This window comes from Anas platyrhynchos, chromosome 6, assembly GCF_047663525.1.
Source record: "Anas platyrhynchos isolate ZD024472 breed Pekin duck chromosome 6, IASCAAS_PekinDuck_T2T, whole genome shotgun sequence".
Taxonomy (NCBI): domain Eukaryota; kingdom Metazoa; phylum Chordata; class Aves; order Anseriformes; family Anatidae; genus Anas; species Anas platyrhynchos.
Window position 1 is genome coordinate 22,255,960 of NC_092592.1, and position 25,717 is coordinate 22,281,676.

Consider the following 25,717-nt stretch of genomic DNA (forward strand, 5'->3'; position numbering starts at 1 on the left):
TGAGACTTTATTGCCTACCCAAATTTTCAATTCATTTCTTTGTTCTTAGTTAAGGGCACTGGATAAAAGTGATATATATTTTAATTAATCTATTTCACTCCCTTCTTCCTATGAATCCAATAACGTTGTTTCCACTTTTGCCATTAAAATTTTAAGCTAGGTTTTCTTGATCTACCTCACACAAACTGTCTACATTTCTAAGTAAGCAAAGCTAACCCTTGCTATTGGAACTACACTGAATGTGAAATAGAAAAATACACTTCCTTTAGAAAAATAAACCTATTGGCCAATGTTGAGACAATATCAGTAAGTATGTTTCTTATATATTTCACGTAAGATGTTCATGTGTAATATATAGCTTGTGTACAATAATGTACATCTAGAATATTGTGTTAGCTGTAAATTGGTGATTTTATTATTGTAGTCTGTTTTTGTAGGTTACGAATAGCTTACTAGTAATGTCAGCCCATCCTTTACATTTTACAAAAGGAATAATTCTTGGTAAGCTTTGCATACAGATGAATTACTTTTGTAGGCCCAATATCTAGTCTATTTTTGAGAGTTCTTTAACTTTTATTACTAAAGTTGAGAAAAAAAAAACAACACCCTAATTATTGTGATCATTATTTCTGCCCCTTTTGAAGTAAATTCCCAATTTTATTTCATCACAAGAAATATGAAGGGGAAGATACACCATTAAAAATATTGGGAAAACTAATTTTTTTTCCCTGCATTTGATACCTTTTCCTGCTTTTCATTTATTCCCTCCAAATAAGCTGTTGGTGGGGCATTACTGAGAACATTTGTTTTTTTTTTTTAATCATTCATGCCATAGGTCATTACATGTGCACCACTGGAATGTATACATTGTTATCTAGTATGTTAATTGGTTATAATGATATTTTAAATAAAAAAGAAAAAAAAAGTTTGACCACTATGCACGTAGTGTTTCTTCATTGCTAGGATTGCACATCATGAATAAGGCTGCAGCTGGAGTTGTGTTAGCACCAGTCTTCCCTGAGATTCCATCTGTTTTAAATGGTATTTAAGTCCTGTCTTGTGTGCGAGCTCACTTGTGGACAAAAGTGATGTTTCTTCCATTTCTCCATTCTCATGGGCTTTGGCTGTGCCACAGACTGATAGCATCAAGTGTGTTTACAACTGCTGAGAATCCATTCTTACTTCTTTGATACCAGCTGTAGCCTGCCTTCTTTCCTGGAAATAAAGCTGCTGAGACCCGATGTGGTAAAAAGAGGTAAGCCATGGACCTTGTAGTGTATGAAAGGAGGATACATGGAATTTGCCTGTAGGAGAAATTTTTCTCAAAACTGAGTCCCAGATAAGGCTTTAAGGGCTCTGACTTTATGAAGAGCCCTTATGGAAGCTCTTATTTGGGTGACGGGCCTGCTTCCTTCACTGGCACCACTGCAGTGCAGATAAATCCTAGCATAATGTGTTTCATTACCTTCATTTCCAGCAGGGTCTGCATGTTGCTTTAAATGAACAGTCAAGATGCTTTTGAGTTGTGTTTGGCTGCATGTTGTTAGGTTTTCTTTGCGTCCTTGTTTTAAGGGAAAGGTGCGATGACCATGGGCAGTACAAAGCAGCCCATTCCATTTCTTTGGACCAGCTATTAAGTAGGCGTTCTAGGAAAGCTGTGTGGCTCAGTGCTGTTCTTTTTTATTTGCATCTGTTAGCACTAAGCGGGGCTGGTACCAAGTAATTTATTAATATAATAAGAGTGAGGTCTGAGAGTCCAAGCTCTGTCAGGGATTTGTCTGTGGGTGACTATTTTTGATCATCTTGGACAGTGGCTCTGGCTCACAGAACTAAAGCTGAAACTCTGTAGTGCTGCTGGCTTGTACAGACTTCTTTGGTGAATGTGGGTAAGTCAGTCAATAAGCTACCATTATTAATTTTTCTTTTCATATTAGAAATGCCATGGAGACCTACAGAATTTTTTTGTTGTTCTGGAATATTTTACTTTGGATTTTTTTTCAAGTATATGTTTGTGTTGTATTCCTTTAATTGATTACTTATTTATTACATTTTTTGTTTTGGCTGCATAATATTGGAAGGGATGTTCCTGGCTGGGAAAATTATGCTAAAATTTAGGTATACTTAATGCCAGCAGCCTTTCTTCATTTTTTGTTAGAATTAACAAACCCGTATCTTGAAAACTCTTGCTAAGGCTGGTATTTTAAATTGGGGGTGGAGGCTGGAATAACCTAGAAGTCTGTAAAATAAGGAGTGGTCTTATATCCATGAGGTAGACACATGACGTGTAGAGAAACAGGCATTACAGTTAGTAAAGCAAATATATCGTCCTCAAATAAGGACACATTGATCCATGAGGTTGTGTCCAACATCTCAAGTGTATTCCCATTTCTTGCATAATTACTCACGAGAGGAAATTAACATCATGTGTCTGCTACTGTGCTTTAGAGTTTATATCCCATCGTGGTGTGTCTTAGCATGAACTTAGTAGTTTGCAACGTCTTGCAGCCTTCACTTACTGCAGAGGCTCATCTTCAAAATGACCTGAAATTTATTACTCATGAAGAAGAGGAATAGATGTTTCTGGAGCACAACAGTCGACTGAAAAAAAAAGGTTAGTTCCGTTAATCACTTTGAGTGGATACAGTTTGATCTGTGAAACTGAAAACAGGAATGAATTTTATCGTGTCTGCCAGATTAATATCATGTAGTATTCTACATAGTTAACAGAAGCTCTTACAGTGGAATGGAATTGGTGGATTTGTTTCCCAGTCCAGCTATATATACATGTGTATATATATGTCTATATATGTTGCCTAGTATTCTGACTACTTAAAGAATTTTTAGAATTATTCATTTGATTTCACTGAGAGCTGTCTTGTGTAGTGCTTCCCCTCCTTACCTCACATACCTGTTTTAGTCTCCCAGTCAGCATGGCTCAGTTTGTAGCATGCCAGAACTGAAGCAAGTAGTCTGCACTCGGCACATCCAGGAGCTAATGCAGTATAAATAGTCTAAGGGATGGGGGCTGTCAGGAGGATGGATGTAATGAAAGGTACCCGTGTTGGGGATAAAAATAAAAGGGTATTAAAGTAGCCTATTTGGTATTACTTTGGATTGAATGTCCCAGATAGTACAAGCTGTTGCTTTTTACCAGTCCTGGTGTTCTACTTACGGAGAATTACTTACAGCTCAATTCAGGCAATGCTCTAATATTGAGGTTTATTTTGTGAGGACAGTAACTGTACTCGGTGCTGCCTCAACTCACTGTGCCATTCCAGCTGAAAATCATTGTTACAACAGGGATTGCTACTCACATTATGCATCTTAATGCTGTTGATTTAAACAAGCCATTGTCTTCCTTGTAGATTCAGTTGTGTCCCTGTAAGTTGGTGATCAATCGTGATTAGTAGTTAACACCCTAGAAGGCTGTGATCATTAACACAGGGGTAAGGCTGCTGCTGGTGCCTGCAGGGGGCAGGCTGCTCCTGTTGAACAGTCAGGGATGTGCCACGCTGCTTAACAGCAGGGGTAGTAAAGAATGAAGCGCAGCTGGATACTCTGGAGAGAAGGGAAAATGTTTTGAAATAACTGAACTGCTTAGTTTTATTTGACCACTTTGTTTGACTTGTTATAACTAGAAAATACTAGGTAAATATGTTTTCTTTTTGTTCACTTTAAATGTCTTACATTTCTGTAGAAAGGAGAAGCACTATAGTGATAAAAAAAAAGGTAACATCTATTAAAACATGGATATCTGTGAGATGAGGAGAAAGTCAATAGTAAAAGGTGTGCAATCTGCTAGTATTAAAAAAAAAAAAAAAACATTCCAAGGTTATTTCCAGATGATGAGTTATATTCTTCTTTAGTAAGAAAAGATGTCAGATTCAGGTCATTTAAACAAAAATAGTTAAAGCAAGCACTTTCACTATGGTCTGTGCTTTTGTCTTATCCGGTTCATGTTGTGGTACTTTTCTGTTAAAAATCTTTCTCCTTTGAGGCTCCCAAGCTGCCTCAGCTGTCAGAGAGAGCAAATAATGTGGTGAGTGCTGGGGCTGGTAAGCAGAGCTCAAGATGAATCTAGTGATACAATTTGTGTGTGCAGGTTCTGCATAGCTTAGGGCACTACAAATGTTATGCAGAACTTCTCAAGTAAGTCCCTTGAAGGGAAGTGAGCACTGACAGCTAATTACTGGAAATTACAACTTCATTCTAATGATGTCTGTTCTTTTAGCAGAAGTAGTGAACTTAGGCTACTGGGTTGTTTGCAGTTCTCCTTCTGTCCCTTAATATCTTCATGAACTAACAACAAAAAAAAAATCAACTGGGGTCACAAGAGGTATGACAAACAATCTAGAAGTAAGTTGGTGAAGGTTAAAGGTAGATTCCACTCTTTTCCTTTTCCAGCACTAACTGCATCAATTTACTTTTTTTTTCTACCAAATTACCATAGATAATGCTTTTAAGGTTTCATATATAAAAACCTGCATCAGTTGGATGTGTTTTGATAAGACTCTTTCTTAACTCGATGTCTGATCAGTATATATCAGCTCTCTTTTTTTTCCTTGCGGTTAATACAATTTTGGCTCAAAATAAGAATAAGATAACGAGGGCCAAATGTGCATATTTAAAGTTCCATGGAGTTTATGTGGCTAATCTGACAGTTAATCACATACACTTTAATAAGTCATATTTTTATGAAGCAGTGGAACTGTTCGGTATCTAAGGGATAACTTAAGTGAATTGTCAGAATTTCTAGTATTTTCTGCTATTCTGTAGACATTGTTTTTCAAAGCATCTTGACAAAATAACAACACTTCCAAGAATGAGAAATCTGAACAAACTTTATGAAGAGAGTGGGAGGAAAAAAATCCTCATGTTAAATCCATATCCTAAACCACACTGAATGTGGTGACGTCCTAGAACTGCAATCTTACCAAATGCCCTTCTGGCCACCTCACCCACCTTGCGCACCTTTCCATTGTCCTTGAACCAGCAAAAGGATGCTGCAAACAAATCCAAAGATGGCAACAGTACAGCTACGTAGAACAGTACCTTTTGACTTGTGGATAAAAAGTGTGTCCACTCTTTCCGGGTAAGCTGATATCTAAACTTCCAAGCATTATGTTTTGCAGTCTTTCTCCGGCTTGCCCAAGTACTACAGCACATGTAAAAACAACAGAATAAGTGTCACTGAGAGCATACTCACTATACAATTACTCATGATACATGAGTATACCATAACAAAATGTGCCTTTTCACTGGTTTTGCCAGAAATAGAATTGTCTATGCTGTACATAAGCTCATTCTACTTGGGGACTTTAGCACTTCGACTCCCAACAGTTAAACATCCTAATGTTGAAAAAAACTCTTCCATTTCCTTCTGCAGGAGGTGATTCCTCTTCTCAGCATCTTCACGAGCACGTTCAGAATTCCGCAGCTTTATCTCCAGCATCGTGTATTTCTTTCGTTCTTGGTCCAGTTCTTCTTCTAGCCTAACCACTTGCTTCCTCAGGTCTGAACTTGTTTCTTCAATTCTTAAAACCAAAGGGGAGAAAGAGGGAAAAGAAAAAAAAAAAAAAAAAAAAAGCTTTTTAAGTGTCTTGATAAATACTGCTAATAGCTATAATAAATATAAGCCATTCAGCTTAGAGCTAAAATATCTTCATTCTAAAAGGAAGTTTTAAATAAGGGCACTAACTGCCATTTCATAGTCACTTAATGTTGAGTTTCTTGAAAGCTGGAGCTTACTTCATTCGTATCTTGAGAAAATAAGCTCAAGTACATCAAGTCTTACAAAATGCTTAAGTTTTTTGTGAACAGACTGAATGGCTGAGGCAACTCAACTCCTGAATCAGGTTGAGTTCAAATACATAATTTGCAATATAAACGTCTACTGTCTGTTTTTATCCTGATACTGTGTTTCCCCATAAGGGTATCCAGTACAGGGGAACATCCTTGAAGTCAGTTAGGAATGAGGTCACAGTCCTTCCTTGCCATCCATTTATGGTATTTCCTGTACATTCCATTACTGACAACGGAAGGGGTGAGTAAAAGTTTTTTACACTTTACAATTTTTTACAGAAAATAACATTTTATATGTGGAAGACACTGAAGAACAGACCTGAAATAGTTCATCTGTGCACAAAGCTCTAATGCAAGACTCAGAGCTTTTCTCTAAGGAAGTCAAAGAATAAGGTTCATGTTTTTGGATTTGAAACAAGCGCAGAAGGGACATCACTTGCTGTCCTCCCAATCTTGTTTCCTAACCGCAAGACAGAGCAGTGATATTAATACAGAAGTAATATGTCCAGATGGAAATTTCTGATCATTAGAACAACCAGATTGTGATTTTAAAAGCAGGTTCTTCCTAGGAAAAGTGTGGCCCTGAACTTTAAAAAAAATAAAAACTAGATGACACATAATTTCAGTAAACAGTAATAATACCCAACTGTAAAAATGGAGTGCTTGGCTTCCCTCTGAAATGGTGAATGGGATATTTTTACACAGGCTAAATGACACTCAAAAAGGACATGCTACAGTCCCTACAACATCAAAAAAAGAACTAGACCTAATTCAGAAGAACCTGAATTACATTCTGTGTCCACCAAGCAGCAATTATTCAGATAATGCAATGCAATGCATCCCCTTAAACTGTTCCTTCACATACAGCCAAGGATGGTATCATCATCATCACAACTTAAAAAGTCACACACTTCAACACTGATCACCAAGTGCAGCAGATGAACAGCTGCACTCATAGGTGAACAGAAATGTGCAGAACATCTGGAAAGAATTGCCTGTCTTGGCAGACTTTCATCACCCAGCTAAACTCTTCTGAAGCTAAGATGCAGCACTCCCTACTCCTTCTTACAACATTTTGTTATATCCTACAGATCTGAACTACCTAGTAAACGTTTGTACGGTGAAGTTTTAGGAGTCAGCTACAGCAGCCTAGACTAACTGTCCATGTTCTGAATTACACATGTTCACAGTACTTACTTACAGAGTTTCTACATATACAATATAATAGTCCAATAGTCTGCTCCAAGATACTTCCAGTTTCTTAAGAGTCCCAGGTTGTAAACATGAATTACTGAAACTCAACAGAAAATGCCTGTTAATTATACTAACCTCGAGGGAGAAATGCTCTGGAACAGACTGGTTACAGGAAGGCCATAAAACTTGCCTCCCTCTGACTAAGAGAGAGAAAATGGGCAGTTGATAATGATAAATAGCAGCTTTTCCATCAGCAAGTGTTCCTTACCTCTGCCCCAGGCAGGTACCGACGTTGCTTTCCCTCCACTTACTTATGTATGTGCCAACAAAAAGCTCACACACCTTCATTAAAACATGCCCTGCTACACAGACTGAGTTCTGCAAACCACACAAGCACTTATACAATTGTAAAGGAATTAATTATTACTTTTGGGGACTAAGTTATCTTCAATAAAATAAAGCTAGTGAGAGCCCAAAATTTTACTGTTAAACTGCTTCATTTCTTTACTCTAGTTAGCTCCCCTCTTTTCACAGGAGCAGACTTTTATATGCAGTCTCAAAAGGGACATATCTTTGCACATGTAAATTGCTGCAGCTGCAGTAAAAACATTGCAAGATTTTTGAGAGCTAAAAAACTTGGCTTGAAATTCCTAGACTTGTCTGCAAAATGCTTAAGGCTGTAATCCTGAACAGCTGGAATCATCCTGTTTAATACAAAAAGGCAGCGATTGCATCTCATCTGGTTTTATGAAAATACTAGCTCATTAGGCATTTTCCTCTCAGCTACTTTGCCCTATGAGACCTGGCCAATTTATAGTCCTCCCCTCCAGTTATGCTGTTTGGTGCTCTTTGTCCCTTTCCCACTGACGGGGAAAGGCAGGTGTTAGAGCTGAAATAGCCAAGAACATGGCAGGAATGACAAACAGGGCTTCCTGACATCCCTGACAGCTGAAGGCCATTGGAACAGTGCTATCAATACGAGCTAGGAAGCCATCTCTTCCCTCACGCAGCAGGTAAGATGCCCAGCTACACATTTCCAAGTTTTGCAGCCCAATCTCACTTCTATTACTCTGTATCCCTGCAACAAGGCTTGCTGGGGCAGTCCTGCACAATTAAATACAAGGCACATAGCATCCTCACTACCATTCTCACTCACAGACCTTTTCCAACACACCATACTCGCAACCAGTGGTGATCTCGCCAGCTCTTTAGGCCAGGACACAACAAGGCAGGGAAAGCTTTTCTCCCGTTCTGATGCTGTAACTGAACTGCTACGCAGCCTGCTGGTCCTTCCAGCTTCACACAGCAAGGCAACACAAGGTAGGAGGCAGAAAAGGTGCAGAGGCTGGCAAGCCACCACCACAGTACATTTTAAAATATAGCAGGAAGGTAACAAGTAAAAGTCCTACCTTAACAGCTGGCCCACTGGTAGAGATCACAGATCAGACTAGAGCTTTCCAAAACACCTTTTGAGAAATTACTTTAACAAGAAAAAAGATGCAACAAGCTTAGCTTCAAGCTGTACTATAAACAGTCATGTACTTTTGGTACCATGTTTAGGAGACCTGTACATGGTATCAGAGTTTTAATAATTTAGGGAGTATAACACTAACACCTTAACACAAAAAAATGCTGAGAAGAAATAAATTTCTAAGAAATGGGACTACAGCCTTTCTCTAATGCAACACACTAGTACTGGTATGCAATTTTGCATATGTCTGTACATTATAACATACAATTCTTTTAAACAACCATACTTACTTCATGTGCATTTTTCCCTAAGTACTTGTCTGAAAGTAATTCTATTAAGCACTTAAACTCATAGAAACTAATATACCAACTCAGACAAATTAATAAATATGACTCTTCCTATTTATTCATAGTATTTTCTACTTCTTACAGCCTCTACCCTCACACACACCTCTCCTGAAAACCTGAAAAACATCAGAGGGGGCAAAGAACCACGCAGTTCAGCACTCTGCTGTACAAGCAGCACCTTGCTGCTACTTTGAGTCAGCGGCGTGCTATATGAGCAAATGACTGGTATAAGTACATCTAGAAATGTTGCTTTTGATTTTAGAAGCTCAACACAAAATGGCTGCTGAAAAGTTATAACTGAGATGCAATAACAACAAAAACAACAGAGAATAGTCAAAATCCATTTCCTGAACAAAGTTTCTCCTGGGAAAAGCAGCAAAAAACCTTCAATTTCTGACTGATTTGACACAAGTCTCAGCACATGCACAGACCAACAGAATTCCCTGTAGAGGCCTGGCCACGCTAGGTCCCATTCCCCCCCACAAGACAGATGTTTGCCTACCTGTTTCTCCCCAGACACTGACAAAAAGCAGACTTTGGGTTTACCTGTGTTGTTCCAATTTCCACTAAAAACAGCATGAGCAATACTGGAATCTCCTGTGTACTGGAAATCCTGTTTTTTGATCCTCTATTTTGTCAGAGATAAAAGTTGTACTCACGGAACAGTGAGGAAAGACCAGATCCATATTTGTAGTCTCCCAAAGCCAAGCTCCAGGTCTGAGAACCCGATACACTTGGTAGCCCACACCCACAATCAAACAGGGGTAAGGATGTTAAAAGAGTTCTGTATCCCCCCTCCCCATCCCCACCAACATTACCTTTTGATACTGGTCTCATACTCAGTCCTCTGTTTGCTCAGTTCTGTCTTTAGCTCCACCACCAAGCTCTGTAAGGCTCTAGAACATTTGACAGAGTCTCTGGAAGCTGCAGCTGGGTTACTGTGTTCACTGCTGCTGCTGCAAACATCAAACCTGTCGATGCTGTTCTCCAGATCTGCAGTCTTGACCTCACTCTGAGACAGCGAGCCCTGAGTCATCCACTCAGTCTGGAGAGAGCTTAAAGCTGAAGAGTCACTGGCCCGACAGGCTGGGCAGCTGCTGACCGAGTCCACCACGGAGATCTCACACGATGATGTCGACCACGTGGTGCTGGCCATGCTGTGTGTGCTGAGGGAGAGGCTGGACGAAGGGACATTGTCGTAAGTAGAGAGTCTTTGGGAAGAACACGAGTCTTTCATTCGTTCCCCAGAGGCTGTCCGGCGGTGGCCTCGGAGCGAGTACAGTCCGTTCATCAGCCAGTTCCCACTGGAGGAAAGGTTGGGGATATCTAAGGATGAGCTGCCCAGCTTTGGACTCACAGACCGTGCTCCTGGCTGGCGGAAAGAGTATTTCCAGGGAGGCAGCGTCTGCACTCTTTTGCTGGGGCTGGTGGCAGGCTGAGTCAATTTGCTGCTGCGCTCTGGAGAGGTGTTATTCACCACGGGTCCAGGGGTGGCCTCTGGTGCCACAGCATTGCCGGAGGGCGAATCGGCAGGGCTGGGAACGCAGCTTTCTGACCTGTCCTCCCCATCCTCCTCGGATATCCACTCCACGGTGTTGCGTGGACGCATGGGTCTGATTTCCAGCTGGCTCCCTGGCACATCTGCCTGGGGAACAGCAAAGATTCGGCCCTGTTCACTTATCAGCACCGTCATCAGGTGCTGCACCAGGGAGGTTCCTGTGGGGAGGAAACAAAGGCAAAAATTCCATGAGATGTGGCAGACCTGAGGCGCTCACTCCCTGTCTGTGAGATGCTGTGTGAACTCCTCACGAGGCTGGCACGTGCAAGTGTTAAGTCCAGCTCCTGAATGCAGCCAACTAATGTACTATAAGTGACCAGTAGCAATGATTAATAAACAGGTTTGTTTAAGGACACCCATAAGGAAGCAGAGGAGGACGGCGCCTGGAGAACAGGGCATGTCTGTACCACACCATGGCATGGGCTTCAGACACAGCACCGATTTCAGCACATGGATCCACACAGGACAGCACAGCTCTGCAGAGATGCATGCTGGATCCTGAACACACTGATGTGGTAGTTGGGATAGAGCACCTTTCTGTCCGGATTCCAAAACTAGCAGGTTTCCACTGATAGATACCCAAGGGGTATCTACATTGGACCTACATTCACAGTCTAAATAGGCCCAGAGCTAACGTTCACTAAAGCACCAGAAATTTCAGCCTAGGCCTTCTGCTGCACTCCTGCTGTATAGGGAAACCTGGAGAGAGAATGAGACCTGTATGGCACACGTAGCTGCACGCAAGGGGGAAAAGATATGTTTTGTACCATCACTATCTGCAGACTGGTGTTCACCTCCAATCCTAGTAAAGCATTCAGCAATTTGAAATGAAACCGTACTCATGAGGAAACGTTGAAATACAAGATGGAAGGAAATTAGACTTCAAGTACCCATTGAAGAGTGCCTGTAAAGGCAGCTTCTCAGACATCTGCTGGGAAAGAACAGCAGAGCCCAGCAGGTTTATGGAACGCTCTGATGACATCTTTACTGATATAGAAAATGAAAACAACAAGGAAAGAGGTTCTGCTAGGTTTCTAATCAATAAAGATCAAAAGGAAACATTAAATTTTAAGGTAGATGATAAATTTAGGTCACAGCCTAAAGCAACCAAGTGTAGATTCTTTAAGATAGGATAGCAAAACCAAAAATGTGTTGCAGGAACATAGGTATGAGGAAACCTTGAAAACTGGAACATAAGGTGCCATAGGGAGCTAGTCGACTGGAACAAAGTTTCCTGAAAGAGGCATGGGTGCAGCTACCTCACTGCAGACAACAGCTAGCAGATTCTCAAGGTGACTGACTTGATTAAAAGAGGAGCTTCTCATTGTATTCAAACATTAAAAAAGTAGAAAGTTTACAGCAAGTGCAGAAAGAGTACTTGTAACTATATAAATCCACAGAAATGAGTTGTCACTGCTTTTCAATACTGTAGGCCATTACAGACTAACAGAGAATATCTCTTACCAAACCTAATACGAAGTATTTTCTACTAAAGCGAAAAACCTTAAAGAGAGCAAATATATCATCATTCTATGTTTACTTATAATCTGAACTAAAGAATAAGACTAACATTCAGAGGTCTATAATAAGGACATGAACACAATAATGAAATCTCAGCCTGGCAGCAAGAGGTATAAGCTCACCTACTGCTTGCATTTAATGTCTGTGGATACGCAAGAGAATACACCTCTCTGGAGATAAGGTCATGCTTAACAATGTAGCTGTCAAACTTCAGATATTTCTATTTGAAATTCATGGTTTAAGTTTGGAGAGATGCAATTAAAGTGCTTTTTGTTAAGAACTTGCAGCAGTCTTTCTTTGTATTTATTATTCCTATTACTGTGAAGCTAAAGAAATTTTATTAGGTGTCTTTCCATTCCTCCATTATTCCTATTTAACCAATCTTCTACCCTCTGCTCACATTAAAGCAAAACATTCCCAGTGCTGTTACATTTGCTTTTACTGGTTAAATCTAAAAATCCAGCCACTGGATCCCAATTTGGTCAGGCCACCCCTACTGTCTTTATGAGGACTGGGAGAGGCCATGGGGCCACAGCATCTGTGACATCTGTGCACCTACAGACAGAACAAGCACCTTTGCCATCAGCTGAACCATATAATGAAATGCCTTGGGTGAGCTGCCAAGCCCTCCATCTGTACTAGCGGAACAGAAGAATGCTGCTGGCCAAGGCTCCAAGAGTTTTGCCCACCACCAGCCAACCGGCCACAAGGGGCAGTCCGCATCATGCAGTGGAGGAGGGGTCCTGCTGTGCCCACCTTTATACCCCTGAATAGCACAGCATCTGCTCCTGCACTACCGTTTTGTCTCCCTCACATTTTGCTAAGGCACTGCTGCTGCTGCACAGGCACGGTCATACCAGTGCTGTGAAGGATTTCCACCACACCGAACACGACGGGAGCTGCCCCCTACAGCTTGCAAGCAGTGCCAGGGCTGATTTGAGGCATGTGGGCACAGCATCCCCCATCTGTGCCTATTGCCGGATGAATCCATCAATTCTTTCTACAGGCTTGCAAGGATCCGACAGAACTTGCTGCAGAGGCCCTGCCAAAGCTCACAAGCTGTGCTCCACTGCACATGGGAGAGGCTGTGCCCCAGCCCTAGTGTAAGCCAACCAGAGACCTGCCCTGGGTATTTGCTGACCCCTATGGAGGTAGATAATTTTCAAACTTCAGATTTTTACATATTAATCAGAAGAAAGGAGAATTAATACCTGCAACCAAGACCTAATTGTCTGGTGCAGTGACGTTCAGCAGAGTCTCAAGCTAGGGCAGTGCACAAATAACTACAGACTATGAGATTTTATTTTTTTTTCAGTCCTAATTTTTTTTATAAAAAAAAAAACAGTATTGTTTCATCCCATCATTTCACTTCCTCTTCCTCTAGAGCCCAGCTATTCCTGCAGTCTAGCACAAGAAAGATGCAATGACCAAGCAATTGCAGCAAAACCTGATGTCGACAGTCTGTTTTTCTACCTTATCTGAACCCTAAACAAATAAAAGCTGTCACCTCAAAAGAACAAACTTTACAGCAAATATACCCACAGCAACTCCGTAATTAGTCAGGGCCTAGTAACATACTTTTGTTCCAGGCTTGGTTTTCAGTTTTTTCCTTTTAAACTCAGGAAATCAATATACATGCAAACATCTGAGATACGACTGGAGTATTTTGTATTTTCTAGCACAATGTAAAAACATCAGAATTTACCAGTGATTTTTCACTTATTCCTTGGGTTCTGTGAAGATCTGACCCATACGCAGTCTGCTTGGAAGACGACACTTCTAAGACACCTACCTGTAGCCCCTGTAGCACAGTAAGAACTGCAGTACCTCCTTCATTGTGCACTGGGCGTCCCTTGCAGGGAGCTAAATGCACCAGAATGCACCAATGCTAAACTACATTAGTCTGGTACTTAACATGGTCCTTCTGAAGAATATTTGACCTTTCACTTTAGCAGTAGGTTCCACACAACAACTTGCAACAGGGCAGAGGCATCTCCATGTAGTGGAGAAGAGAGACACTCCCACACCAGTGGCAAGTGGGATAGCAGCAGCCACACTGGTACATCCACTCACGGGCACCAATAAAAGGGATCGCTTGACTTGTTGACTGTGCAACAGTCAACAAGTGACACAACTACCAACGGCTGTATGACTTTCAGCATATTCCTGCAGCCCCAAAACACAGATGCTGTGTTACCTCAACAACAGGAGTACCTACCTTCCATCATGGTCACGGGATCTTCCATTTTGGGTCGTAATATATTTGGTCCAAATACTGTAGCCAGGTTCTGGACACTCATCTTGTTAATGCTGGAGTGAGCCTGAACTTCATCAAGGAACCTTGAAAAGCCCCCCCAGAAAAATCATAGGAGGAGAGGAATATAAAGTAAGTCACTTCTCATACTTGTAGACATTCTGGGGCAGGAACAGTTTTGTCCCATGCTTACACAACCCGAGCATCTAAAATGCTCCTATGGACTAACCGCAGCTCAGATACTCAATAACAATCCCCAGGTTCCTTGTTTGAGTGAGGCACAACAGGATGGTTTCTGCCAAAGGCACTTCTGGGTATGAAAATACAGGTGTTCATATTTTTATGGGAATTTTCCAGTTATACAGAGTGGTTTCTGTCAGCTTTTACCTACAGATGTAATAGAAGTAAAAAGATATTTTACTTCTCTCCTCATCCTAGAACGTCCTAGAACTTGTGGGCAGAGCTTCATTTCTTGAATCTGACAAAATACAGATAAAGAGCTTCCTGTGACTGCATCAGCTGGGCAAACATCAACACGTTAAACAGACTTTGTGCAAGCCAAAGATAGCACATGAAGAAATGCTGACAGACTGGCTATCCATATGTATAAGCTGGAAATCAGCAGAATGTTTCTAACAGTTAATTTTGTAATTTGGAACAGCCTTCCAACAGGAACTATAGCAGGCTGTAACAAACACCGAAATAGCCTGTAATTAGCCTAGTTATGAAAAGGACCATAGGACATGAAACCGCATAAGAGCTGGAAACACGTCTTGGTGGCCTCAGAGGTGAACACTCTTGCTCGACCTATACTCTGTCTTGCTCATTTTGGGGTGATTAGAGGGGTTTTGGTAGTCAAAATGTTTCCTCATTATTCTGTACTGCTCGGTTGGCAAATTTTTGAATGCTTCTGCTTGCAGTCTGACTTTTGTAGGAACTCCCATTTTTTATGCGGCTTCCACTGTGCTGAGGCCCAAGAACTCTCAGTTCTCTTCTGTAAGCCAGAAGCAAAATCTACTTGCCTTTCCTTTCCTCGGTTCTTCACTTAGAAACATATATGATTATATTCCCCTGTCTCAGACATTTGCTGTGCAGTGCTCAGATACTAACACAAATGACTACAGAAGCACGTCACAAGGCACAATTAATTTTTCAAAGCATTCAAAAGCACATTTCAGAATCCATACCCTTAGGAAAGGCTTGATATCTCCTGAATAAAGCATGGGCTTCATGTTTCATGTCAGTGTTTGTGTCTATTCCCTGCTGCAGATGTGTAAATCTCACTGATGATAAAAAAGATTTTGAGTCTACTGCAGAGATCACAATACAACGTGAAGTTCGTTACGTTGTATGTGAGCTAACAGTCCATTCCAGCTCCCCAACCATTCCATCCCACTTGAAACTGGCAGAGTCAGCAGAGAAACTAGGGGAGACAAGGCTGTGGAGTCCCTGTACTCCAAGCCACTCTCATCCCCACTTCCAAATCAGAGCTGAGGTCAGACTGGCGATACCATCTGCTACTCAGATTGTGTTATAAGTACTCCAAATGTGCAGTGCCTGGAACTACTGCCTGTCTTTATTGGTCTTTAAGTGCTTCTGAAACAGACAATACAACGTATTTGCATCATTGATGCCTGCTGCCCGGGTTGTGGGTGACAGCCACATGTTTTATAGGAGCTGTAAGTTATGTGTAAGTGGTGTTTGAATATTCGAACTTTCAGAGTAAATTATTTATATCTGTGATTGAGCCTCACAATACTTAGTGACTTTTCCAAGTGTTAATTCATTTCACTTACTTGCATATGTATTTCAGGAGGTTGTAGTTAGCTTGGGGCAAATTCTTCACCTGTTTAACCAGTTCCTGGGTACCCTGAGGGACAGGAAAAACAAGAAAGGAGACGTATTGATATAAATAATGCAAAGCAGATGTGACTCTTTCAGTGCTACAAAGTCCTCTTTCTAGAGTCAAAACCATGAGCATGATAGCACAATGAGGCTTTTGTTTTTGTTTTTTAAAGAAGGTATCATCCACTTTGTTGTTCCTTACCTCTCAGGTGGGAGCACAAGTCCCACTCCCAAGTTTAACGACCCCAGACACATAATGGCTGTGAGCACAAGAGACCTGGCTCAGTTTTGCTTCCCGCCAAGCTCCTGCTTGCCTTGATACAGGGGCAGTACTTGACCCTGCTTCAGAAAGTTGTCCCAGGTCTGGTGCAGAAGACTGATGCAGAAACTCTCTGACAGGATCAAAACCCTGTTACTTGCGCTTCTAAAGCTTGCAAATACCAAATATGCCACAGAATTATTTGATGGCATTACAAAGGTCATTTGACCCAACTCCCCCACCCTCCCTATCTACTGTACGGCTGCACAACCTCTGCCAGCCTGAAAGAGGTACCAGTATGTCCCTTGGTTCAGAGATGGAAAACCAAGGCAAGGGATACATAAGGAATCCTTGCAAATGACAGATCTACCTGGAAGAGAACCAGAAGTCATCCAGACCGATTTCTCTGTCCTAGCATACACAGGTGCTCTTGAACAAATAGCATTGTGAAGATTTATTGCCTTCCTGTAAGCAGAGGCTGAGGTGTGAGAATGATTCATTGCTTTGATGGGATTAGAACCGGTGGTCCCCGCAAGAGAGATCCACTACATACAGTATCCAAACACTAGAGTGCCAAGACAGCTCTATATAGGAGACATCTCTATATAGGAGTGCTGTTGGCACAAAGAGCAGCAGAAATTATCCCAGAGATACATTACCGCCAGGATCTTTTCCCAGCCTGAATGTTAGCTGGATTTTATTTTTTTTTTAATTCCAGAAGACAGGGAAAAATAACTAAATAAATAAAGTAGCTGGGCTGTCTAGAACAAAAGGAAAACCACCCACTCTGCAAACCACTAAGTCAGCATGCTTATTCTCCAATTCCCTAAACACCAAAAATAAAAAATAAAAAATAAAAACACTTTTGGGCAAAAGAAAAGGGCTGCAGAATTCTTGAAGTTGTATCACAGATTGAAACACTGAAGCCCCAACAGCCAGGACTTGACTCAGTTCTCCAAATCAGTGCAAATCCTCTTGTCACTTTAACGGTTAATGTAAAAACCTTCAGCTAGGGAAGACTGCTTATCTTCAAAGTCTGCTAACAGGTACTGGTATAAAGGTACTGGCAAATATGCCTTTTCTGTACCCTGCCTATCTGAAACTTTGAGGCACTGAGTATGCTATAAACAGATTGCAGTAATGCTGAACTGAGCAGAAGATAAATTTTCGTTAAAAAGCTAACAACATTCCAATTCGACTACCTCCTTTTTAATTACTTACTTCTATTTGCAGTCATTCTGAGCTGTGACACACTTCCTCATAAACTTTCTGTCTTTCCATTAAAATGTAAGATGAGAGATCTTCTTCAGAAATGGCTTAGAACCCTGAAGCTACTTAAAGCATATAATGAAAATCTCTGACTCAGAAGGTATTGTCCTGCCGCAGTCCCACCATCATTTACTGGTTCCTTTCAATGCAGTTACCCTGGAGGCTTGCTTACTTTTTGAGACAGCTAAACTTCCTGTGTGAAGATCGATATCCAAACACATTTGTGAAGAGTGATAGCTGTTAGCTAATGAGAGAAGACTGCTAAATAATGATGGAGAAATTTCAGAAGCAGTTGGTTCAAAGCCAGAGAAGTGTCTATGGGCCACTTTCATTTCAAACCTTCCTCTATTTTTTTAGGGAATGTCAGGGAAGGGATTCTATTGGCCTGAATATCCTTCAACTAATAAAAACTTGAAACTGAACAAAAAAAAAAAAAGACAAAAAAAATTCTTAGAAGTGGTAAGTCCTTTTAAATTTCTCAGGTTAAAAATCATGCCAGTTTAGCAGAGACAACAATGGGGACACTAATAAAAGACCGGTCACTTTTGAAAATCTCAAATCCCCTTTCTTAAACTTCTGAAAACATTTGAATCAAGGGAAGCTGCTATTGATGTGAAGGTTAAGGTCAGTTTTTCAGATCATCCAGCTTTCAAGTGAGGAGTTTGAACTAGATACAGTTGAGTTAACAAACCTCTCTCTTGACTTTTGCTCTGTAACCCAGTTTATTTCAAATACAGAAATCAGAATGACATTTGGCACTGTATTTCAAGTGCTCTGAATTAAAATATCGCAGCTTCTCTGGATGCGAGAAAGGACTTTGGAACAGAAATGTAGGCAGTTTTGAACAGCTGGAAACATGATCTAATGGTACAGGACCCTATCTGAAAGAAATAATAGTTATAAAAATTTATTACCCATGCTCTGTCACAAGACATCACAACAATGGGATTACACAGAGAGGATCTTTAGATTCATCAAGGCACAAGCACTTTCCAGGTTCCAAAAAAATAGAAAAGCTCCCTCTCCTGATGCAGGCATCTCAGGAACTTAGCACTGCCCCAGGCCTGTATGCACCAGCCTCCTGACCAACAGATGCCAAAGGCTGAGCGCAGAAACACCACAGCACGAGTGTAAAGAAAAATGCAAGCTAAAAACTGCTGCAATGCTAACAACTAGCACAGCATGGGTCATGCTTTGGCTGCAGCTGAACAGATAACAGAGGCAGTATTTTGACATTCATCATTACGGCACTCTGCAATAACAGCTCTTACCTCCTTGAAAATGCTCCTCTATGTCTAGTTTACCACAGATGCATGCTTTCCAAGGAGCGGTCCTAAACCCAAGGATTTTGCAATGCATGATGTAACATTGCAAACTAACAGGGAGTTTCTAGTTGGGCTGAAAACTAACAACGCTTCTCATATTCCCCCACATTCAGTTCTCTCTTTAAAATCTCAAAGCTGTGTGCTCAGCCCACTGAACTGCTGCGTGCATCTCTAGAGTGAAGGCTAAAATACTGCCATGTCAAGTCAGTCGGACTCAAATTTGAGTTTTTAAAGATTTGAAGATCCTTCATTCATTCTTAAGTCCTTCCTCAAAACCACCTGGGATGTGAATCAGATCTTTTTTAATGCTGCAGCCCTGCTGAGATACCTGGAGGCCTCAACACAACTCAAGCACTCTTAAATTTGTTTGCATTCTGGCACCAGAGATCGGTTGGGTGCAGAACAAAGACAAACAGCAGTCAATGAAAAATAGAAGCTTGGGACAATGCTGGAGTACTTTTTGATGCAGATGGAAATTAGGCCAATCAAAGATCATAGTAATTCCTATCTATGCTCACAATGTAGCAGCATAGCAGCACGAAGTACCAGCTGTTTTATCTGAATTGCTATTTTGCTCTAAGTAATTCCATTTTTATTTTGGGGGTGGAGAGGCTTCAACTATACAAAATATTTGAGTCAAAATGTCTCATTTAAAACCTCCATATGGAAAATGAAAACAAAATATTACTTCAAATTCAAACAATAGTTTGCATTTTGTTTTTGTTGTTGGTGGTGTTGTTTTTCCCAAAATGAAATATTTGACTCTGAAATTCTCTGAATTTCAATGAAACCACATTTTTCAGCAGGGGGACTTTCCAGGTGGGAGGCGATTCAAGCCCTACAGGCTGGGGATGACTGCTCCACGTGCTCCTGAGCACGTACAGCCTCTCCACCCTTGGTGTGTGCACTCCACCTTCCTTTCCAAAAAAAGTAAACAGCCCTTGTTGAGGTTCCAGATTTTCCTGACCAAACAAATGGTTGTTTACAACAGCAGTTTAACAAAGCAACTTGTGCTATCAGCAGTACTGTATTTTGCAAGCTTTCACTTCAGCTCTCTAGTGCTCCTCATCTCCTTTCTAATCCAAAGAGAATAATGCACTACAAGCCATTTCAGTCTGGCCGTGCTCCCACAAAACCAACACAGTTGCTGCTTCCCAAACTGCTGCAGCCTGTGCAGGCAGAATCAGGCAAACTACACAGCTAATAAGCTGAGCAGTGATATACAATTATGTTTGCCTAACTTGGCACTGTCTCTGCTCTTGTGCAATAGTGCTTAATGGATCCAAAACTTCCCAGTATGCACACTCTACGACCAAAATGAAACCAGCTCTGCTGCCTTAGAAATGCTGCTGTTTCTGGTGAGATCAGCCATTCAGCTGTCTAGAGCACAGCACCCTGCAGAGATGACTGAGGTGCCTGTTAACAAGGCAGAACACGAGCAAATCTTGGAGCTAGCAGACACCTGTATCTATTAAGAAACACCCCCAGTGCACTGAGACTGAGGTGGGTGTGTCCAGGACACAAACATATATCCATGTGTGGCACTGCGCTCTGTCACGCACAGTTACTTGCTTTCTCGGAGGTGACTAGAGAACAGATTGTGCGAGTGCAGATAGTGGCAAACTCGCCTTTTGCCCATACAAAGCTGACGTTACCAGATACGCTGTATTTGATGCATGCAAACAATCTTATGGGCATCACCAAGGACTGGATTGCCCCAGAGCCATCTGCCACTTCAACTAAAGGTAAACCCCAGGCTCCCAGTAAAGAGCACTTTTTACAGTCCCCACCAGACAGAGATGTGAGCACGCCCTTGAGGCCACACACAGAAAAGGGACAGAACTGTGGGCTGTGACTTACAAGCCCTCAGGCCTTTGCTTCTTTAGGTGACAGAAGTAATAAGGCTTACAACTTTAAACCCCTGTTTAGAAGATGGCACAGTTCCACCCACATTAGACCAGATCCAACGTGCCTCTGCAGTCAGCAAAGAGCTCAGGCATCACCACACAGGGAGCAATATGGACGGAACAGATCAATCAGTCATATTGTAAATTATCCTGCTCCTCCCAAGCAGTGAATCAAAATTTCCATGATTGCCACAGACCTGGAGGTTTTTGTCAGCCCCTTCCCTTGCCTGGAAACTAAACAGAGGAACATCACAGGAAAATTCTGGCAAAGTATTCACACAGCATTTCTGCTGCTGTGGAATAGTATCACATTCTGCCCTTTTATAGCGTCCCTCCTTTAAGAAATTCAAAGACTGTCAGACTGATCAACATCTCATCCACCAACAACTTTGGGATGCAGAACATGCTGTTGCAATATATGGCACTGAAAACACAGAAAAAGGGAGCGACTTCATAAAGCTTGCTAATGAGTCAACAGCAAGGCTGGGAAAGGAACCCAGATCTCCTACCTCACATCTCTTACTAATTATGCTACAGAACAGCATTGTTCAGAAGAAAGAAGCACCAGGCTACAAGACTGACTTCAAAACAACTCCCGCTTCAAGCAGGACACTGTGATATTAATGCCCAGTTCATAGCTTCAGGAAAATTCAAGCAAAGTTTTTCAGAACTTCATCAATTTTAAATTAGGAGTGAAGAGTGATGAGAAGGAAGCTGTACTACACTGAGTCTTGGGAATGACCTTCAAGGTAGGAGGCAGATTAGAAGGACCACTGACCTCTCCCTCATCTTTTGAGAGTAGCTGTCCACAAGAAAGAAAGTCTTCATATTTGGCAAAGGGGATGACAGGCTCTGGCAGCTCTCGGAGGTAAAGCTTCAGGAGGGACGCCACAGTGTGAACATCCGTGTTGCTGCAATAGAGAAGAAGGAAGGAAATTTAGAAACCCATGCTACCCCAAAGCCTGACACCTTTTGGGGGGATGGATCAAGGTCCTTCTTAGGGACAAACTAGGCACACAAAAGGGAGTCATTCTGCCACATATCTGTATGAAGCAGGAGGCTCTACCTGGAAACTGGGAAAAAACCCTGTTCTGTCAAGATAAGATTGCGTCTCAGGCCATACAAGGAGCGGAAGGGATACTCCTGCAGTATTGCTTAGGGTAGGGTGGTGCTATGGTTCCTCAGCTCATGAGGATCAGGAAGGTAAGCAATACAGTTCAGGCAAGCACACAGTGAACACACAACAAAGACAATAGAGCTCTGCATCCTCATGCAATCAAACACCACCTCTGATCCTTTCACTGATCCCTCCTGCTTCATACTTTCGCCAGCTGGCACCCACCCACGCAATGGGCCAGGCTCCCAAGTGACTGGCCAAGCCTTCAGAAAAAAACAGACGATGCTATATTTCCCCAGGCTCTCTACTGCCACTTGGTGTGGCTGCACAGCTTCTGGATCACATCTCCTCCCCCAGGCTGGGCTACCTGGTACTACATAGCCCACCTGTTATGTTGGGATATCAGCTTTTCTTTTCTCTCCCACTCCAGGAGCTTCTTTTTCCTCTTCTATCATTCGCTTTAAGTTGGGGTTGACATATTAGATCCCATAATGAAGATGCACCTGTTTTCCCTTTCCATTTCCTACGCAGCTTGCGGTTTATTACAACACCTCACCCATCTGTACAGCTTTCTTAATCTTTGTAGATGACCTCCTCAAAAGGTTTTGGCCACTGGAAATCTAAATAGACCATGCCACAGGCTCCCCACAACCTGCCACTGCCCTGACATTCTTTAAAGGAATCTGGGAAAAAAACACATCAGGAAACAACAGAGCCTCAAATCCTCACCTCTATCTAAAGGCTCAGTATGTTTATAAACAGGTTTCTGAAATGTAATCAGCTCTGCCAAATACTTTGTCTTTTGCTACTGCAAAAGACAGGTAGCAGGGGCTCAGCAAGGCTCTGGGCTCCTTATGAACTACAAACTCTGCCCAGCAAGCAGGGCGGTAGTGAGGCTATCTGCATTCACTGTACGGAAAAGTAAATTGAGGAGACTCAATTTACATCCCTATGTACTGACTCTCAAACCTTCCTGGATCAAGCCCAAAAAGTAAGATTAAGTTTCTTATGCCTTGTTAACATGGAAGCCTAAACATCGCTGCTACCCAAAAATGACAGGAAGTGCCAACACATTGTTAGGACCACCTAGATGTTGTGATGAACAACTAGCAGTTTCTCAGCATACATTTGGAGAAACTATCCATCCTGTGTGATACAATGCGTTCACAGCCATCAAAGTTTAACATACCTCATCTACAAGGCGACTGTTCAGATCCTAGCCCACCAGAAATATCACAGCCCTATTTTCCATGAATTTTTATCTTACCACTGTCTCACTTTAGTTTCTAATTTATCTCGAACTCTAGCTGAAGTTGATTTTATGGTCAAGCTAGTTGTAAGGAGGTTTTTCACGCATGGATTCCTAAGTCTAAGAACTTATCTCTCAGGGCAGCTCCTCCACAGACAAAGTACACAGAGACTCACACCTCTACTCAATTCTTATCAGACCTCTGGATTTAATTTTCTTGAGTGACTCCATTCTTGTTATTTTACCGAAGCTTGCCAGTAATTTTGAAGCTGTTAGGAAGGTAGAGAGAAAGACAGGCAAGCATACTGGTATTAGAAACACGGATAAAATAAAACAGGAAAAATTACCAGAGGGAGCTGCCAGTAGTTTAGTATATACACATATTTGACCACTTGCTACTGATTTTGATGGCATTCCTATTCAACAACTCTATCATCTTTGAGAATACCAGAGTTTTACATAGTGGCTTTTACAAATGAGGTCAATTCCCTTATTCTTTTAGCATGAATTTTCAGGCATGGATGGTGAATATGACTATCCCTCATCAGCAGAGCCCAGACTACAGCCTCAGATCCACTGGCTGGAGCTTACTGTTTTACCACCAAGGTCATGTGAAATCCAGCCAAAATGTCAGTGACGTGGATGTGCAGTAGGTGCTTCCAAAACAGCATCTTGGCCTTTCATAAAAACCTGTATCTGCATCTAAAACTGGAAACCCAAGCCTTTTAAAATTAGTTATTTTAACTATCAGTCATCGCAGACCGCCACCGTGGGGCAGGCAGGCTCTAGCATTTGGAAGATGAAACAATGCTGAGCTCATTGCAGACACAAAAGACATCTAAAAGCACCGGCTGCAACTAGGAGAAAAAAAAAAAAAAAAAGGAAAAAAAAAAAAAAACCACCAAAAGGATATTCCTTCACTGCTCCTGATTCAGATATAAGAATATAGATTTCATACTTGCAGAAAATATCTGCTGCCTACTTGTTCTAAGCCATAGATGGACAACTTCAGTTACACAGAAAATCATGCTTGCTAGGAGAAACATTTCACTTGGCCAGGAACTGGCTCTCCCTTGTCCCTGTCTGTGAGCATGCATGTCAATGATCAATGATCAGAAAGCTGGGCCTGCAAGTTGCAGTGGTCACAGGGGCTTCAAGAGGAAATCAGAGCAGAAATGCAGTGAGTGGGGGGACCCTCAACTGTCACAGTGCTCAGGTGCCACCATGTCTGCTCTGATTCAGTGCTGAACCTTGAGTTATTGGATTTCAGATCAACTACCCAAAAGGCAAGCATCCCTTCATGGAGAACTTCACTGCTTCCATTAAAGGCAAAACCTATCACTGATCTATTTTACCAATTCATTGTCCAACATTCTTTCAGCTTTAAAAATACTGGGGGGAGGCTCAGCTTACCTTCTTGACAATGATGTTAATATGGACTAGACTAAGGTAAGACATGAAAGCGAAACTACTGTTTCTAATTGCTTCTATCTGTAGATGTTCCTGTTCCAGAATGTGTTCCAAAACAACTCAGTTCACTTCCACATGAATTAAGACAATTCTAATTCTGAACCAGAACATCCAGATATTTAGTTTAAAAATCAAAGATTTTGTTTAAGAAAAGATGAAGTGAGACAATCTGGCAATTTCAAACTATCTTTTTCCGGAAAATATCTCTAAATATTTGACGCTTCCATTTAGGGAGCAAATATTAACTGTGGTTAAGAATCAAAGAAAGGAGGATGGGTGGCCTGGGAAGCTGAGGAAAGGGAAGAATTAGAAGAATGTTCACAATAAACTCAAAGGATATTCTTCCCAGGATGAGAGCAAGCACATTGCTGCCCATGTGGGAGAGTGCTAGTTCTTCCTGCAGCAAGTAGGTAGGGACAGTATGGGCAACATCAAGGCTGACTGCAGGTTCAGTGGGAAAATGATCCCCTGGGTTAACATGCTGGCAACATACTAGAGGCTGTCACTGTCACCTGGGAAATCCATCCTAGAGAGGTTCGGCAATAAATGAATCCTGGTCTCCAAGTAAAGATCCCAGATCTGATCCCACTCCTGGACCTGTAATAGAGATTGGGCCAGATCTGTGCAGTGGCCTTGGATCCCAATACCCCTGGAGTTCAAGGACTCTGCCAGGGTTGAGTCCATTTCTCAAAGGACTGTTCAGGTCAGCACACTGCTGACTATCTCATGCTGGGTAGCATGAGGATATAAGAGAGGGAAGGAAATGTTAGTTACAGAGGATGGACAGGATTTGGCTGCAAGGCGCTGAGAGCATCCACCCTCCTGATAATTTGACTACCTGGGCTCAGGGCCAAGGCAGAGATAGTGCAGCTGAGAGCTGCCCCCATTCCTTGCTAACCTTAGACAGAGCTGATGCTTCCCATGGGAGCCAACATTAAGCTGAACCTCTACTGTTTATCCTGTGTCTGAGCTACAGCTCCCGCTGCCTCTCACAGCCACGGCTGTGCCTGGCCACAGACCGTGTAGATCTGGATATGCACACTGACTCAAGGACAGATTTCCAAGCCTGGCCTTGGATCTGCCTTGTCATTACAGACTTGCCTGCTGATTACCAGTGTTCCTGAGCCTG

General features: G+C 41.9%; 1 protein-coding gene across 14 annotated transcripts in view; it reads right to left on the minus strand.

Moving 5' to 3' along the window:
• Window positions 1-1,099: 1,099 nt before the first annotated feature.
• ARHGAP22 (Rho GTPase activating protein 22) overlaps window positions 1,100-25,717 on the minus strand; it is a 146,481-nt gene continuing 121,863 nt past the window's right edge. For 9 of the 14 annotated variants that reach the window (XM_038181078.2, XM_038181080.2, XM_072039563.1 and 6 more), the window contains 5 exons: window positions 21,531-21,663; window positions 15,944-16,017; window positions 14,112-14,233; window positions 9,633-10,530; window positions 4,824-5,534 (listed from right to left, as the gene is read on the minus strand). In XM_038181078.2, coding sequence (XP_038037006.1) covers window positions 5,306-5,534; window positions 9,633-10,530; window positions 14,112-14,233; window positions 15,944-16,017; window positions 21,531-21,663 — 1,456 coding nt within the window. In that variant the 3' untranslated portion in view covers window positions 4,824-5,305. Of the gene's footprint in view, window positions 3,559-4,823; window positions 5,535-9,632; window positions 10,531-14,111; window positions 14,234-15,943; window positions 16,018-21,530; window positions 21,664-25,717 lie in introns of those variants that run through there. The other 5 variants (XR_011810025.1, XR_011810026.1, XR_011810023.1 and 2 more) reach the window with 5 other exon arrangements.